Consider the following 14,652-nt stretch of genomic DNA (forward strand, 5'->3'; position numbering starts at 1 on the left):
GGCTTCTACGTAACTACAGTATAAGAGTACGCTTGTCCATGCACTTTCCTAACAGTATTATGTTCTATTTATAGCAGCGCTTCTATTACCAAGAAACATGCTGTTTCTACTTTCAAACTTTCGATCTTGTATTCTATTTATAGCAGATGTAAGGCTTAGTGAGGAGAGAACAGACTGGTTTTCTAATTTTTAATCTTTACTCGCAGATTATTTTTTCTAATTTATATTTAGTACAGAACCAGTCTAAATGTATTTGGCACTAAAAAGTATAATTTATTTTAGTTGATGCATGTATGAGAGAAAAAATATCTCCTTTCAAATAATTTCACAGATGGATTAGAAAAAGGCCAAAAATAAACGAAACCAAACATAACAATCCTCCAAAGATGAGGACACGAGGGTAGCATCACATGACGTCTATTGCAGGCCGTGTGGAAATAATTTTACTGTTTTACGCTAAAAGTCTTCAGATGTATTCTAGTCAATGTTTGTGTTAGAGCACATATTTTTTCAAAGAATTTCACATTTGGATTAGAAGAAAAAAATCGTTTGTTTTCTTGTTTTTATCAACATCCCATTAATCCCACAGACCGTATTTTAGAAAAGACAGATGGATTAGAAAAAGGCAAAAAATAAACGAAACAAAAAATAACAGAATCCTCCAAAGATGAGGGCAGCATCATGTGACGTCTATTGCAGGCTGTGTGGAAAGAATTTTACTATTCGGCGCTAAAAGTCATCAGATGTATTCTAGTTGATATTTGTGTTAGAGCACGTTTTCAAAGAATTTCACAGGTGGATCAGAAAAAGACACAAAAATACAAACAAACAAATCCTTCAAAGAGGAATAAATGAATGGCATAATACAGCGTTCCATTCTCGGGTACAGGGGCTCAAATCATTGCTTAAAATTGACCTGTCATGTACTATATAGTACATGTATGACATGTCAAGTTTAAGCAACGATACAAGCCCCTGTGTTCTAGGGCAGCATCATGCTCATTGCAGTCTGTGCAGAAACGATATTAATATTGGGCATAGTGGTAAATTTGATGTGGAGAAACACTTGAAAACAAAGAAACGCATTAAATTAGCTCGTCTTAAAAACTCCAGTTCTAAGGTAAATTCTTATTTACAGCAGAACTAAGGTGCGGACATGACTTATAAATGCAGAGGTGTTGTTTACTGAGTTCTTAATAGAAAGATAATGAAGATCTTGCTATTGGTGCAGAAACAAGAGAATTCGTAGAACACAATTCTACTCTAGTTGTGAAGGTGTTTTATGATAATGTTAGAGATTATTATGCTACAGCCTGTGATTACATGCTCCAGAAATTCCCCTATGGAGATGAAGTGCTTTTAAATACTGCAGTTGCTGATGTAAATGAGACAGTCAAAAAGCTTCAAAAGTGTTAGATTCTTTGTCAAGAGATATCCTTTACTATTGCCATCCTTGTCTACCGTGGATCATCTGGAAGGAGAATTACTGAAGTTTCAAGTTGGGATTCTACCTGACAATATACTTAATGCAGATAGAGTTGATGTGCAGTGGCACCTTATTTCCCCGCTAAAAGACACAATCACTGGAAGATATAAATTTCCTCTTCTTTGTCAGGTTATGAAAGGAATATTGGTTCTTTACTATTCTAATGCTGACTATGAGAGATTGTTCAGTTTTGTTAGCAAAAATAAAAGTGGATTCAGATCCAGGCTCAGTAACCCAGTACTTTGTGCTCTACTGGTGTGCAAAACATTCATGGTCTCAGCTGGTACAAAGTGCTTTAAAATGCAACATGAAAATCTTTTGCTTTCTATAGCTAAAAGTGCTTCATATGAAAACTTGAAGCAGTAAAGGATGTTAAGAGATGAGAGGGGCAAATAAATCATTGTTTATTGAATTTTTAGCATGTTATACGTGGATTCCTCTTTTTCTGCTTGGATTCCTCTTTTTGTCCACTTGGATTACACTTTTTCCTCATCTGGGGTTGGCATGTATGTATCTAGTTTCTGACATTGATTCAGAACCAGTAATAGTTTTAGTAAACAACTTTTAAAAAATTCTTTCCCAGAGTAAGAATCTTTGATTTCAATTAAGGCCTTACTGGGAGTATGAGATGTTAGGCATGTAAAATGCTTCTGTTTTGTTCTAGAAGGGTGACCATGTGACTGTCTTCTGGGAATCTGTTTTGTGTCTTTAAGTTAGCCTTTATACTTAATGTTTTATATAGAAGTAGTGAGTGGGCTTTAAACTTTTGACACAGTGAGTGTTTTGTTGTGACCAGTTTGGGCTGAGATTTTATTTTCTTCAGATTGTTGGATTTTAGGTGATTATTTTCCCTGGAAATACTGATGCTCTAAATTAATTTTTGGACAAGGACATTTATTGAAATTTATACAGAATTCAAAAAGTGGAATATTTTCTGTGATTCAACAAGAGACTGTTGACACTGCAGCACTTTGCAGGTTACAAAAGCCATCGTCTTCCAGGTTGGATTTCATCAGGATTCGAATTCAGTTTCATTCAGGACTTTTTATTACTAGGACTATTATTTAATAATTCTTGGATTATTTTAGGATTTGATTCATAAAACCATAAGTTCCTTTTTTCTCATTTTTCACTTTATATTCTAGGGAAATTAATTATTTGTTAAATTTTACAAAGCTTGTTGCCTTCACCTTTTTCCTGTTACTTTTTGCAAGAGCCTAGTCTCGTAATAGTTGGAATATGAAATGTTACACTTTGATAATTTCATGCTTTCCTTGTCTTATGATTACATAACTGTGCAACACACAAAAGATGAATTTTACATAAATTTGTATGTCCTTCTTGTAACTTTAGATCACTATGGTTGGTGACTTGAAGAATGGTCGTACAGTTCATTCCCTGGCTCGTCTCCTTACTCACTATCGAGTAAACTTTAAATATGTGTCTCCACCTTCTCTAAAGATGCCAGAAGATGTGAAGTGCTATGTGGCAGAGAGAGGAATCAGACAGGTACATGAACCTATCAGTTTTAATGTGCATGATTTTTCCACTACTGCTGAATGGAAATTAAACTGCAGTAGCAAACACAGCAGGTGGAGTTCATCATATCTGTAAACAGTGAATTAGTTGATTGTATATAAAACAATAAAAATGAATTTCAGATGGTAATACTTTCTGTTAAGCAGATATGGATTGGTAATTCCTGCAATGCAAATATAATTTTTTGAATGGAGGAATGCACCAGTCTGCAAGAAGCAAAAATCTTTAATCATGTGGAATGTAACAGCTTTGAAAGGGCAATATATATATATATATATATATATATATATATATATATATATATATATATATATATATATATATATATATAAAAATATAATAATAATAATAATAATAATTTTATAATCAGGTGGAATGTAACAGCCTTGAAGAGGCAATATATATAATTTTTTATTTAATTGGGTGGAATGTACCAATCTGGAAGAACCAATATATATACATTTTTATTTAATTAGGAGGAATATACCAGTCTAGAAGAATCAATATAATATATAATTTTTTATTTAATCAGGAGGAATGTATCAGTCTGGAATATAATTTTTATTTAATCAGGAGGAATGTATCAGTCTGGAAGAGGCAATATATATAATTTTTATTTGATCAGGAGGAATGTATCAGTCTGAAAGAGGCAATATATATAACTTATTTAATCAGGAGTAATGTATCAATCTGGAAGAGGCAATATATATAATTTTTATTTAATCAGGAGGAATGTATCAGTCTGAAAGGCAATATGTATAATTTTTATTTAATCAGGAGGAATGTATCAATCTGGAAGAGGCAATATCAGATACAGATGTTCTCTACATGACTCGCATACAAAGGGAAAGATTCACTTCCATGGAAGAATATAACAAGGTATGCTGGTGTTGTGGGGCACATGTACATGGTTGCTGCCAGCTGGTGCAAATGTATTGGTCATGAAGAATTGACAATTATGCAGTTGTAGTTAGCTATGTGCAAGAACTCATGCAGTGGAACCACCTCCACTACTTCCAGCCCCCACCCCCAATTAAAGCAATAAAACATTGATTTTGATGGATTAGAGGTGTACATAATAGTCAATGAATGGTAGTTTGTGAAGTCTTTTGGAGATGCAGAAATGTGAAAATTACAGTTTTTGACAAATGTATGCCCATTTACTTGTGAACCAAGTTTTTATTTCATTGTTTTTTCACCATGCCATATGTACATGTTAAATTGGAAATGCAGCCATTGTAGTATATATATCAAAATTATTTTTTGCATTCCCTGTAGCAAAATCATCATTTTAGATATAATTAATCCTTGAGAGTTGTAGAGATGCTATGTACCAGTGAATGCCAAACGGACTTGATTTTTATTTTTCACATCTTCCTTGCAGCAATCAAACTGATTTTCTAGTAAAAGGTTATATATATGCATTTCTTTTATAGTCACTAAATAGATGAATTTGGTTGCCACATGTGGACCACCTTAATTGTTTAAAAATTGCTCCAATTTTAGCCAAAAAATGGTTATTTCTGTAGCCAAATGTGCCATGAATGAGTACCTATGATGTCCTATCAAATAATTTGTAAAAATCAATTGCAGTTTTAAGTTTATTTCTTTTTTGAATTTTTGGGCCTATGAGAGGCCTTATAGCTCTTTTTGGTGAACCTCATTATTTGTCCTTCTTTTCTGAACTCTTTAGTTTATGGAGGTTGTGGTTGAAGCATTTCCAGTAGGTATTGCCGCGGGTCGATATTTTTACTGAATTAAGTGAATGGAATTATATTTATTGTTATGAGCACACTTTCCAATTAAATGCCCTAAATAAATATGCGATAAAACGATTAACAGATAATTATTAGGCATAATGGATACAATAATATATCAAAGGGTATGTGTCTAACATGTACTGATAATTGTAACTGAAATTTTAAAAATGTAGAAGAAGCTAATTCGGAAATAATAAAATGGTGAAATACAGTTCCTTGACAAATCAACAACAGTAATAACACAAATAAAAAGAGAAAAAATGAATTAAAGTGAATTTTGAAAGTAGTATTTTATTTGATTAAGCCAATTATGAAACTTCTTTCATGTTTATGTTCTATATCATACAGAGTGCTTAGGATATCCCTCTGATGATAAAGTCCTTCTGTTAAACTTTTTTAATTAAACAAATCACTTGTAAATAAAATTTGTGTATTATATTTCTCTTGCGTTAAAGCTGTGTACTATTCAGCAGTGAACATTATTTCACAAGTTACCCCATTTGCATTTAGTGATTGCATACTTTCTCAAATGTGCACTTTTCATCAGTTATTAGCATCAGTACTTAAAATTCTAATATCTACTGTGCATTTCAAACATCTATATATGCATCGGATAATTAAAAGCATCTTTTGATCTTTTTTAATTAAAAAATTGAAAACAAAAATAATTTCAGTTTGTTTCTATTGTGTTCCATTTTTCCATTACAAGTTTGATTTCTTTTATGTTCCGCCTTTTCATTGCGTATTTTAGTCATACCAATCTATAATCCATTGATCATGTTCCATGGCAACTTGACCATTTATCAAATTTCTTTCTCAAATAGTAAACCATATACTGCTTTTCTGTGGGCACTTCTGTCATTTAGCTGTTAAGCTATCAGCCTTGGAAGTGTCCTGTCGACAACCATCCGAACATTTTAAAGGCTTTTATGTGTTTCTCTATCCCCCATAGTTGTTTTTCTGTACCAAAAAGAACTAGGAAGGAAAAGTTTTTTTTTTCTTCTGGGGTTGCTATTTGCATTTAATTATTTTACATTGGGTCATACACATGAGGACCCAGAAGCTGGCCCCTTATTTTCCTTCCCAGTTTATTTTTTAATTACATATACTTCCATCATGGTCCTTATATATTAGTAATCTTGGCCAAGGATCAGTCTGATGCCCTGTGCGTGTTATATGTTTATACTGTATTGTTTTAATCATGCTATATCTTGTTTGTGTTAGGACTGGCCTTTGTCTATACTTGAATTACTTTTTTAAAATGTTTTTATATACATATGAAAAAGAAAAAAATAGTGTGAGATGTAATAGTTTTATAAAACTGTGTTGTGTTAGTTCTCCAGTCTCGGTCTGGTAATTCTTTTCATAGAGATATTTTCTTTATTGCATTGCTGCATTGAAGTATTTGCTGGCTCCTTTCCTCCATGTGAATTGTATAATGTGAAATTGGTTAAAACATCACTCAGCACTGCATGATGGTTAACATAACTACGTACAAAACACTTGTCAAAGGCGGATTCCTTAGTGACAATAGCAGTTATTCTTGTCCAGCAGCGTAATTACCTACTAGAAGTAGTAAATACCTTAAATGAGAGGGAGATGATGAGGTTACCAAAATCATCATTAGTACCTAACCCTTTTCAGAATTTACTGTACATGTATAAAAATGTTAAATGAGAAAATATGATTGTATTTTTCTTGTGCTATGCATTGTCTGTGATATGTTTAGGTTAGTTGATATTGTAGTTCCAGTGTTAATGACTAGATCCAAGAAGAAAATGGCTTGACATGCATTATACTGTATCTGTTGTATTTTAGGTGTGTGGATATTGTATTGTCACTCCAGAGTTAATGACCAGAGCAAAGAAGAAAATGGTTGTCATGCATCCATTGCCTAGACTTAACGAAATCAGGTAATGATTCAAAATTTCCAATACCTATTTCCCTCATAAGCCTCTGGCATATTGTCCACTCTTTGTTACTTAAAAATGTTTTATTTGCAATAATAGATACTTTTTTATATTTAGTTCTAATGGCCAAATTATAATCATAATCCTAAGAGGCATTTATTACTTGGACATTTATTGTAGTTTGCATCTGTAGTGTTTCAGTAGAAAATGATTCCTTAAAGATGATGGAAGGTATTTAAGCTACCAGCATTTTAGAATTTTCTTATCAGATTTTTGCATAACTGTTATGGATACTAAACTCCCTCATTGTAGTACTGTCAGTGGGATCCATATAGTGAGATTGCCTTGTAATAAAGTACGTGCCACTGATAATATTTATAAGATAGATTGGCTGAGTGGTCAGAGCGTTTGCCTTCACCAATCACTGCCATCACACCTCTGTCCCTGTGGTTTTGAGTCTCAGGTTCTGCCAGCATGGGTAGATGAGAAAGTTTACCAATAGCTTCCTATGGGTTGGTGTTTCTTACCGGGGTTTTTCCAGGTTCTTCCCTCATCAGTTATACTGGCCGCCATGAATAGCCTATCATTTGATGAAAAATGGTTTTAAACCCAAAACAAGTACCATCACCTGATGAAAGGTGATCCATGACCACCCTTGCCATAAAACCAGGAATGGCATTGTAACAAAGAGTCTTATAGTAAGAGAGGCTATTTATTTATCATGCTTATTATTGGTATGCTTTGTTAAAAGAAATTTAATGAAGTGCATACAGTAAAAGTTTGCTTTGGAGGACATTTGAAATTCATTAACAGCATTATTTTCTGTGCATTCCAGAACTAATTAGTATTTTATCTGCTTGAAAAAAAAGCTTAAGAGACATATTTCTAAAAAAATCCACTTGCTTACTCATGCAGGTGCTAAAATATCTAACTGAATAACTTGAAGTTCAAACTTTTTTTTTAGCCCATCTAACATGTGCCATTTGTAAATAATTTTACAAACATAGACCAGTCTGCTCTCCCACAAGTAGGTCTATATTAGTACTGAAACGTTTGATCAAAATAAATGGAAAACAAAATGTAGAAAGTATGGACTTTCAGTTAATAAAGTAGGCAGTATTCTTGAAAGAACATTACATTTTGAATTGGGTGAGTGAACTTTCAACCCTTGCAATTGTAATACCCTTATTATAATGTATTTTGAGAGAGAAATAAACAGGGTACAAAGCATGTTGAGCATTCTGAGGGCTGTTCCATTAAAAAATACATGGGACATAGGAAAGGCACTTTTAAAGTGTGGAATAGATGCAATTGAAAATTTATCATTTTTTAATGAACTCTGTGAAATCAAAGTACCTTGGCATATATTTTTTAAAATCTGCAGGGCACTATGCATGTGTTTAAACGAAACAGCCCTGATATATCTGACATGTTGATGATTGGAATCAATAGAATACCATTGTGCTCTGTATTGTATCCTGGTATCTGCAAGCAAGTCAGTTAACTGAAGAAACCTACAGCATGTGATCCTTAGTTATACAAAATGGAGGGGAGTGCTAATACAGAATGGAGGGGGTAGTGCAGAACTAGACTTCGTTGATGCAATCAGTTGTTGCTTATTAAACAAGAATAGTGTAAAAGAGTTATTATGTATTAAATGTATTCTAGGGTGGAGTGATATAAATAATTCATTGATGAATATAAATGTATACAAAAATATGCAATTAAAGTATAAATTAGGGTTGATGCACCTTCCTATTTAAGGAGGTCATGGAATTCAACTGCAATTTTTTTTACTTCAATGAAAATATCCATGAAATCTCTTTGAAATTTTTTTGGCATGAAATATCCTGGAATTTGATGTCCAAACTAAACTAAATATTTTGTTAGAGAAAGTTCTTTTTCCACTGTGGTGTTGCAGTGAATGGTTTTATGCTGTGTATAACTAAATATCTTTGATCTATTGGATAATTTATCCGTTTATCCTGGATTATGTGTATGATTGTAAGAAAAGTTACCTTCAGCTGCTGTATTGTCTTTACTTAAAGTATCAGCTTTGAAAATGTCTTGAAATTTGTCATTTTCTCATGGAAAACCCCTGGAAAATAGACAAACATTATGGTGCAGGAACCCTGATAAATAGAGTATGTGTACTGACCAGTCACCAGCCATACAAGAGTAATTCTCTGAAAAATACGCTCAAAGAAGCAGTGTCAACAGATTTTCTGCTACATCCATTTGAATCTAAATACTTAGTTTCTTTACGATATGCTCATGCTTAATATTTCCAAAATTCAATATTTCCAAAATTCGTATTCGCTATGCATATCCAAAGTATATTATTTCTGACCAACAATAAAATAATTATAACAAACACTGGGAGTTTCTGAAATTAACCTGTATTTAGGCTTTACAAATTCTTCAGTTGAATATACATACAAACATTGGCCTCATAATGTACTTTGGATTAACACTTGTACAGTTTTGTATAATTGACTGGACCCAGTATGGGAGTGAACCACTTGATTCACATTACAGAGAGATCAGTTAAAACAAATTTATGCATTTGTGAAAGAAAGAGAAAAAAAATGCAATATTAATTGAAACGTTTTATTCATATTTGACTTTGCACTACTACAGATGAAAAACGGAGCATGATATGATCAACCATAATATAAAAAATCTTGACCCCTACAGCTTAAATGGGTCTGTTCCAGCCAGCGGTACACAGCAGTACAAACTTTATGGATGCAACTTGACCAATACAGTGGGTTGTTTGTATGCAGCTGCTTGCATTTCTGACATGAAACCTAAAAGAAATAAGATGGGTTGGTGTGTGGCAAAGACTAAAAATGCTCCTGACAATTTAGGTGATAAACACATTTCAAGAGTTGTGTGTGATGGTTGATTGAGCAGGCGTTGATGGTTCATTATTTGCCATAAATAGGTGAATACATTGACTGAGTTATAAATTCAGATGAGAAACAAATTACCTCTTCATTGTTTGGTGCTTGGTGGACTTGGATAGATTGAGCAAACATATTTGTTTACCCTGGGTTTAAGGGTTTGAGTCTCGGAATCAGCCAGTATCTGTAGGTGAGAAAGCTTGCCAGTAGCTTCTCGTGGGTCGGTGGTTCTTTCTGGGGTTTTCTTGGGTTCTTCCTCCACCATTAATACTGGCCGCCATGTATAGCCTATTATGTGCTGAAAAATGGCATTAAACCCTACAACAACAACAACAACCCTGGGTTTAGCAACAGTTGTTTACAGGATGCATTGAAGACAAACACAAGGAAGACCCAATGGCTTTATTGTTGGTAATTTTAAGTTATTTTGTTAAGGTGGTTACATCTCAAAAATAAGAGATTTGCTTTTATTAAGAATGCAGCACATCTTGTCAAATTATGGAGCTGTAGTGGTTTTGATATCAATTTAATGAACCTCGTGAAGGTATTATATCTTGGTTTTCCACACCTTTATTAATACAGGTATTTTGGTTGTCCACACCTTTATTAATACAGGTATTATCTCTTGGTTTTCCACACCTTTATTAATACAGGTATTATATCTTGGTTTTCCACACCTTTATTAATACAGGTATTATATCTTGGTTTTCCACACCTTTATTAATACAGGTATTATATCTTGGTTTTCCACACCTATATTAATACATGTGGATATTTAAGATAGCACATTTGCATTTGATTTATACTACCTTATCTTTCAAGCCCAACATGTCTTTTGGAAAATTCTTTGTTTTAAAGGGTTCATATATACAGAAAACATCATAAAAGAAAGCCAGTAACACTGGGGTGGGGGGCATATTTATAAGAGATGCTATAAAATTATAGTTGTTGCACCCTTTATTTTCAGCCCAGCTTTTGACACAGATCCAAGAGCTGCCTATTTCCGACAGGCAGAGAATGGGATGTATGTCAGGATGGCTCTCCTATCTCTTGTACTGGGCAAGTGTTAACAGTTTTAGTAGGAGAAGAAGAAAGAAGAATGCGGTTTAGAAAATCCCAGGAAGTCTTAAGTCTGGTTGACAATGTTACCTTAGTTGGAAGACATGACAAGTGAATCTCAAATGTATTGAAGCCTTTTCTATTTTAGATAGGCTAGTTGTAGGTCAAAGGTTTATTTTTCTATATTGTAATCATTGTGCATGGAGAAAATGGTTTCTTTTCATAAAATCATCTAATCTTGCAATAAATTAAAGAGAATATGTATATTACATGCTTGTACAGGTGTTTTTGTGTGAGCCATTTCACTGATACATTTCAATAAATTTTCACTTTTGTTATTAATATGTCCATTTTTGTCCTGCCTGCAATGTATAGGTCAGCTGAGTGCATCATCATCCTTGGTGACATTAGCATTTTCATCATCCTTTATTTAATCATTTTTGTGCCCTAGTTTTGAGAAAGATTGTGTTCAGGGTTGAGAAGCAGTTCTCAGGAAGAAAAAAAAAGAAAACCATTCATGTCTTAGACAATGACAGGAATAAAGACTTTGTTTAAATCTTTATCTCTAGAAAGCCAGTTTTATGCCTCTAAAGGTCATTTTTTTAAGACAAGTAAACACTATGTTCATTATCAATTTATATTACTTTTAGATGCAAGAATTATGTTGTAAGCAGGAAATGTGAGAGTTGCATTCTGGGGTGTTAAGTATAAAAGTCATCCCATAATTGTTAGACATAACCATAGCCATGTTATTATGAAATACTATGCTCTATTGAGGTACTTTATAGTGAAACTAGTGTTATGTGAAAGATTATGCTCTATTGAGATACTTTAGTGAGAGACCAATATTATATGAAGGATTGTGCTATACTGAGGTACTTTATAGTGTAACCAAAATATGAGGAATGTGCTGTATTGATGTACTTTATAGTGAGAAGCCAATGTTATGAGAACTGGTATATTGAGATACTTTGTAGCGAGAGACCCATGTTATAAGGACTATGTTATATTGTGGTATTTTAGTGAGAGACCAATGTATTTCAAAGGCTAAAGTGAATGTGGTACTTTACAGTGAAACGAATGTTATATGAAGACTTATATAGTACTTTGCTGTCTGAGACGAGTGTTGTGAGTATGTAGTTGGTATATCATGGTACTTAAGTGACAGACTAATGTTATGAGGGACGTTTCTATATTGAGGTACTTATAAACCTGCATCAACAGATCTGGGCTTGTGGAGTTTGCTAGTAGTATTGGGATCGATGTTGTTTGCAGTTTGAGTTGTTTTATTAGCGAGTATACAGATTTTTTTTGAGCAATCCATTTTGGAATGCAGAATGTGTACTAGCATTACTGTAAGTAATGGCTATTCATGTTTCTAATTATGGTCATTACTATACTTGTACTGTATTCTAGTCAGAACCACAGTATGTCATCTCTGCAGTTCTAGTACAAAGCATTGAACCAGTCAAGATGACGTGATTGGAATATACATAAATTTGGTAATTCTGTTAGTGTCATGAAAGATAAGGAAGTAGTATCTAATCTGCAAAACTTAGAAGTGTCAATTCAGTTTATATCTCACTGTAATACTGGGCACACCCTCGATTAATTTACTATGCGCTAGTAGATCTGGGTTTGTACTGTTTGCAGTTCCAGGGTTGCATCTGCAGTGTATGAATATGCCATTCCTATACATTGTAAAAATAGGCTGTAAACTTATAGTCTACTTGAACTGTCTATAAACTTGTGTACTTTCCCCTTTATGATTGGTTATGCACAGAGGTCTTTGCTTGGCTGTGGAGAAACAACCAATGCACTTATCATTGGCTTGTCAGAAGCAGCATTTTGAATGTCTGTTTTACCTCCACATACAATACACCACAAGTAAAAAAAAACTGAAGTCCAATACTTGATACTTTTTTGATTATTTTTTCTCGGAGATAATTCAAAGAAAGCAAAGAAGTCTTGAGGCTGAAGATTGGTAATTGGGGAAAGTGAGAATGTTTAAACGTAGTAACTGATAGTTTCACCAGTAGTACTGAGAATAATGAAAATGCTGTAACTTGAACTGAGGAAGGTAAGTACTTCTTGAATTAGATGATGAATTTGTTTGCTAACAATTTGTTTAAAATTATGTTCTGACATTATTGGGTGTCACAAAATGAATAGACATCGGCAGAAAATAAGATGCTTCCATGGCTCAAAACAAGTTTGAAAAAATATTCTTTGTTGATGTTTGGAGATGGTGGAAAGAGTATCTTTTGTTGGAAATACAAACTTTTGAATATTTACATTGTGTTTGTTATGTGGATGTATCCTCCCACATACAAGTTGTAAATGTGAAATAGCATCTGTATGTTACATCTGTGTGGCAGCCAAATTGTTTTTTCCTTTACATGGCTTTCATAATGATAGTGAAACCCCATCTCTCGTTTGTGATCCCCTGACCCCTTTTTCAAGAAGTATGGGGTCTTGTGTCTACAGTTCTCAAAACAACCTAGATGCATGCCTGCACTTATATGTAAGTGTGTACATAATCAAGTACATAATTTGGATCTTAATAATGATATGTTGTACATGTAGCAGGTGATATCTTGGTTAGACAAGTTACACATGAGAAAGAACATAGCCTAGATCTCAGTAATGACATGTTATTGTATATGTACCGTGTGATGTCTTGAGTCGGAAGTTGCATATTGGTGTACACATAACCTAGGTTACAGTAATTACACATTATTGTATATGTACTGTGTGATGTCTCAAGTCAGAAGTTGAATATTGGTGTACACATTACCTAGGTCACAATAATTACGTTATTGTATATGTACTGTGTGATGTTGCATATTGGTGTACACATGACCTAGGTCAAAGTAATTATATTGTTAATGTGTTGTATGAGAAGACAACTTACACATAAAAAAGTACATAAACAATATCTCTGTAAATATGGTATTGTATGTTTACTGGAATTTCTTGGGTAGATGAGTTACAAATGAGCAAATAAATTACATTGATCTCAATTATGTTATATCTTGGGTAGGCAGGTTGTTTTAACAGCAGCTGATGAACTTGCAAATCAGCTACCCCAGAATGAGTGCACCAGAAATATCACAATACACATGAAATAGTGTATTTCTTATGTAATCAAATTTATGATTAGTATCAGTTACATCTCTTAACAGCAAGAAAGGATTTAAATATTCAAATATTTTTTTCTATTTGTTTAGCATCATTCAGAATTTCAGTAGTGTTGCAGATGGATATAGCAGTCATGTATAATGATGTAATGCTGTAAATGTTCTATACCATCATAATGTCATGACCAGCATTGTTATGGATGATATGTTGAGTTGAGGTTGATAGCGGTGTTTACCACCTGTCTGTATATAGTGTCTATGATACAAAGTAAAAGTACATAAGAATAAGAAACCATGTATACTAGAATGATTTATGTATACAAATATGATACCAATAAAAGGCCATTTTCAAGCCTTCTCACTTAATTTTAACCCATAAAGACGTATATTCTTCTTTGGCAAAGGAGCAATACTTGAAATGCCAATATTTGCATTGTACCATCGTCTTTTGGTTGTGGTGTTAAGGTATCTTCCCATCTTAAATTAACTCGATATCTGAATGGAATAGCTTGAACTGGCAGCAAATTTAGGTTTAAAAAAAAGGTAATTTTAATTTTGATCCCAGAATAATTTGATGAGGAACATCCCAAAAGTTTATACTTTTATGGTATACCACTTTGTGCACAACACTGATACCTCTGCTCTCCATTTTCAAAACTGCTTTTTCTAACTGCAGTTGACATTAATTTTATTAAAGTCAAGTTCACTCGACAGGTTCTACTGCATGCAACGAAATCCCTCCCATCTGTACACTGATGCTGGGTGGGTTACTCGGTCTTATGGCATACTCTCTCAAGACCATTGGGCCCAGGAATAAATTCTCCTCTGTATAGATAATTTGGAATCGAGAGC

At 33.5% G+C, this 14,652-nt stretch overlaps 1 protein-coding gene across 3 annotated transcripts in view; it reads left to right on the plus strand.

The window, feature by feature from the left end:
- LOC149774485 (multifunctional protein CAD-like) overlaps positions 1–14,152 on the plus strand; it is a 163,181-nt gene extending 149,029 nt beyond the window's left edge. For all 3 annotated transcript variants that reach the window (XM_089945160.1, XM_089945159.1, XM_089945161.1), the window contains 4 exons: positions 2,840–2,995; positions 3,803–3,904; positions 6,604–6,698; positions 10,569–14,152. In XM_089945160.1, coding sequence (XP_089801286.1) covers positions 2,840–2,995; positions 3,803–3,904; positions 6,604–6,698; positions 10,569–10,671 — 456 coding nt within the window. In that variant the 3' untranslated portion in view covers positions 10,672–14,152. The remainder of the gene's footprint in view (positions 1–2,839; positions 2,996–3,802; positions 3,905–6,603; positions 6,699–10,568) is intronic.
- The last annotated feature ends 500 nt before the right edge of the window (positions 14,153–14,652 follow it).

The sequence above is a fragment of the Sinohyriopsis cumingii genome, unplaced genomic scaffold (genome assembly GCF_028554795.1).
Source record: "Sinohyriopsis cumingii isolate HCF-2022 unplaced genomic scaffold, ASM2855479v2 utg000229l, whole genome shotgun sequence".
Classification (NCBI taxonomy): Eukaryota; Metazoa; Mollusca; class Bivalvia; order Unionida; family Unionidae; genus Sinohyriopsis; species Sinohyriopsis cumingii.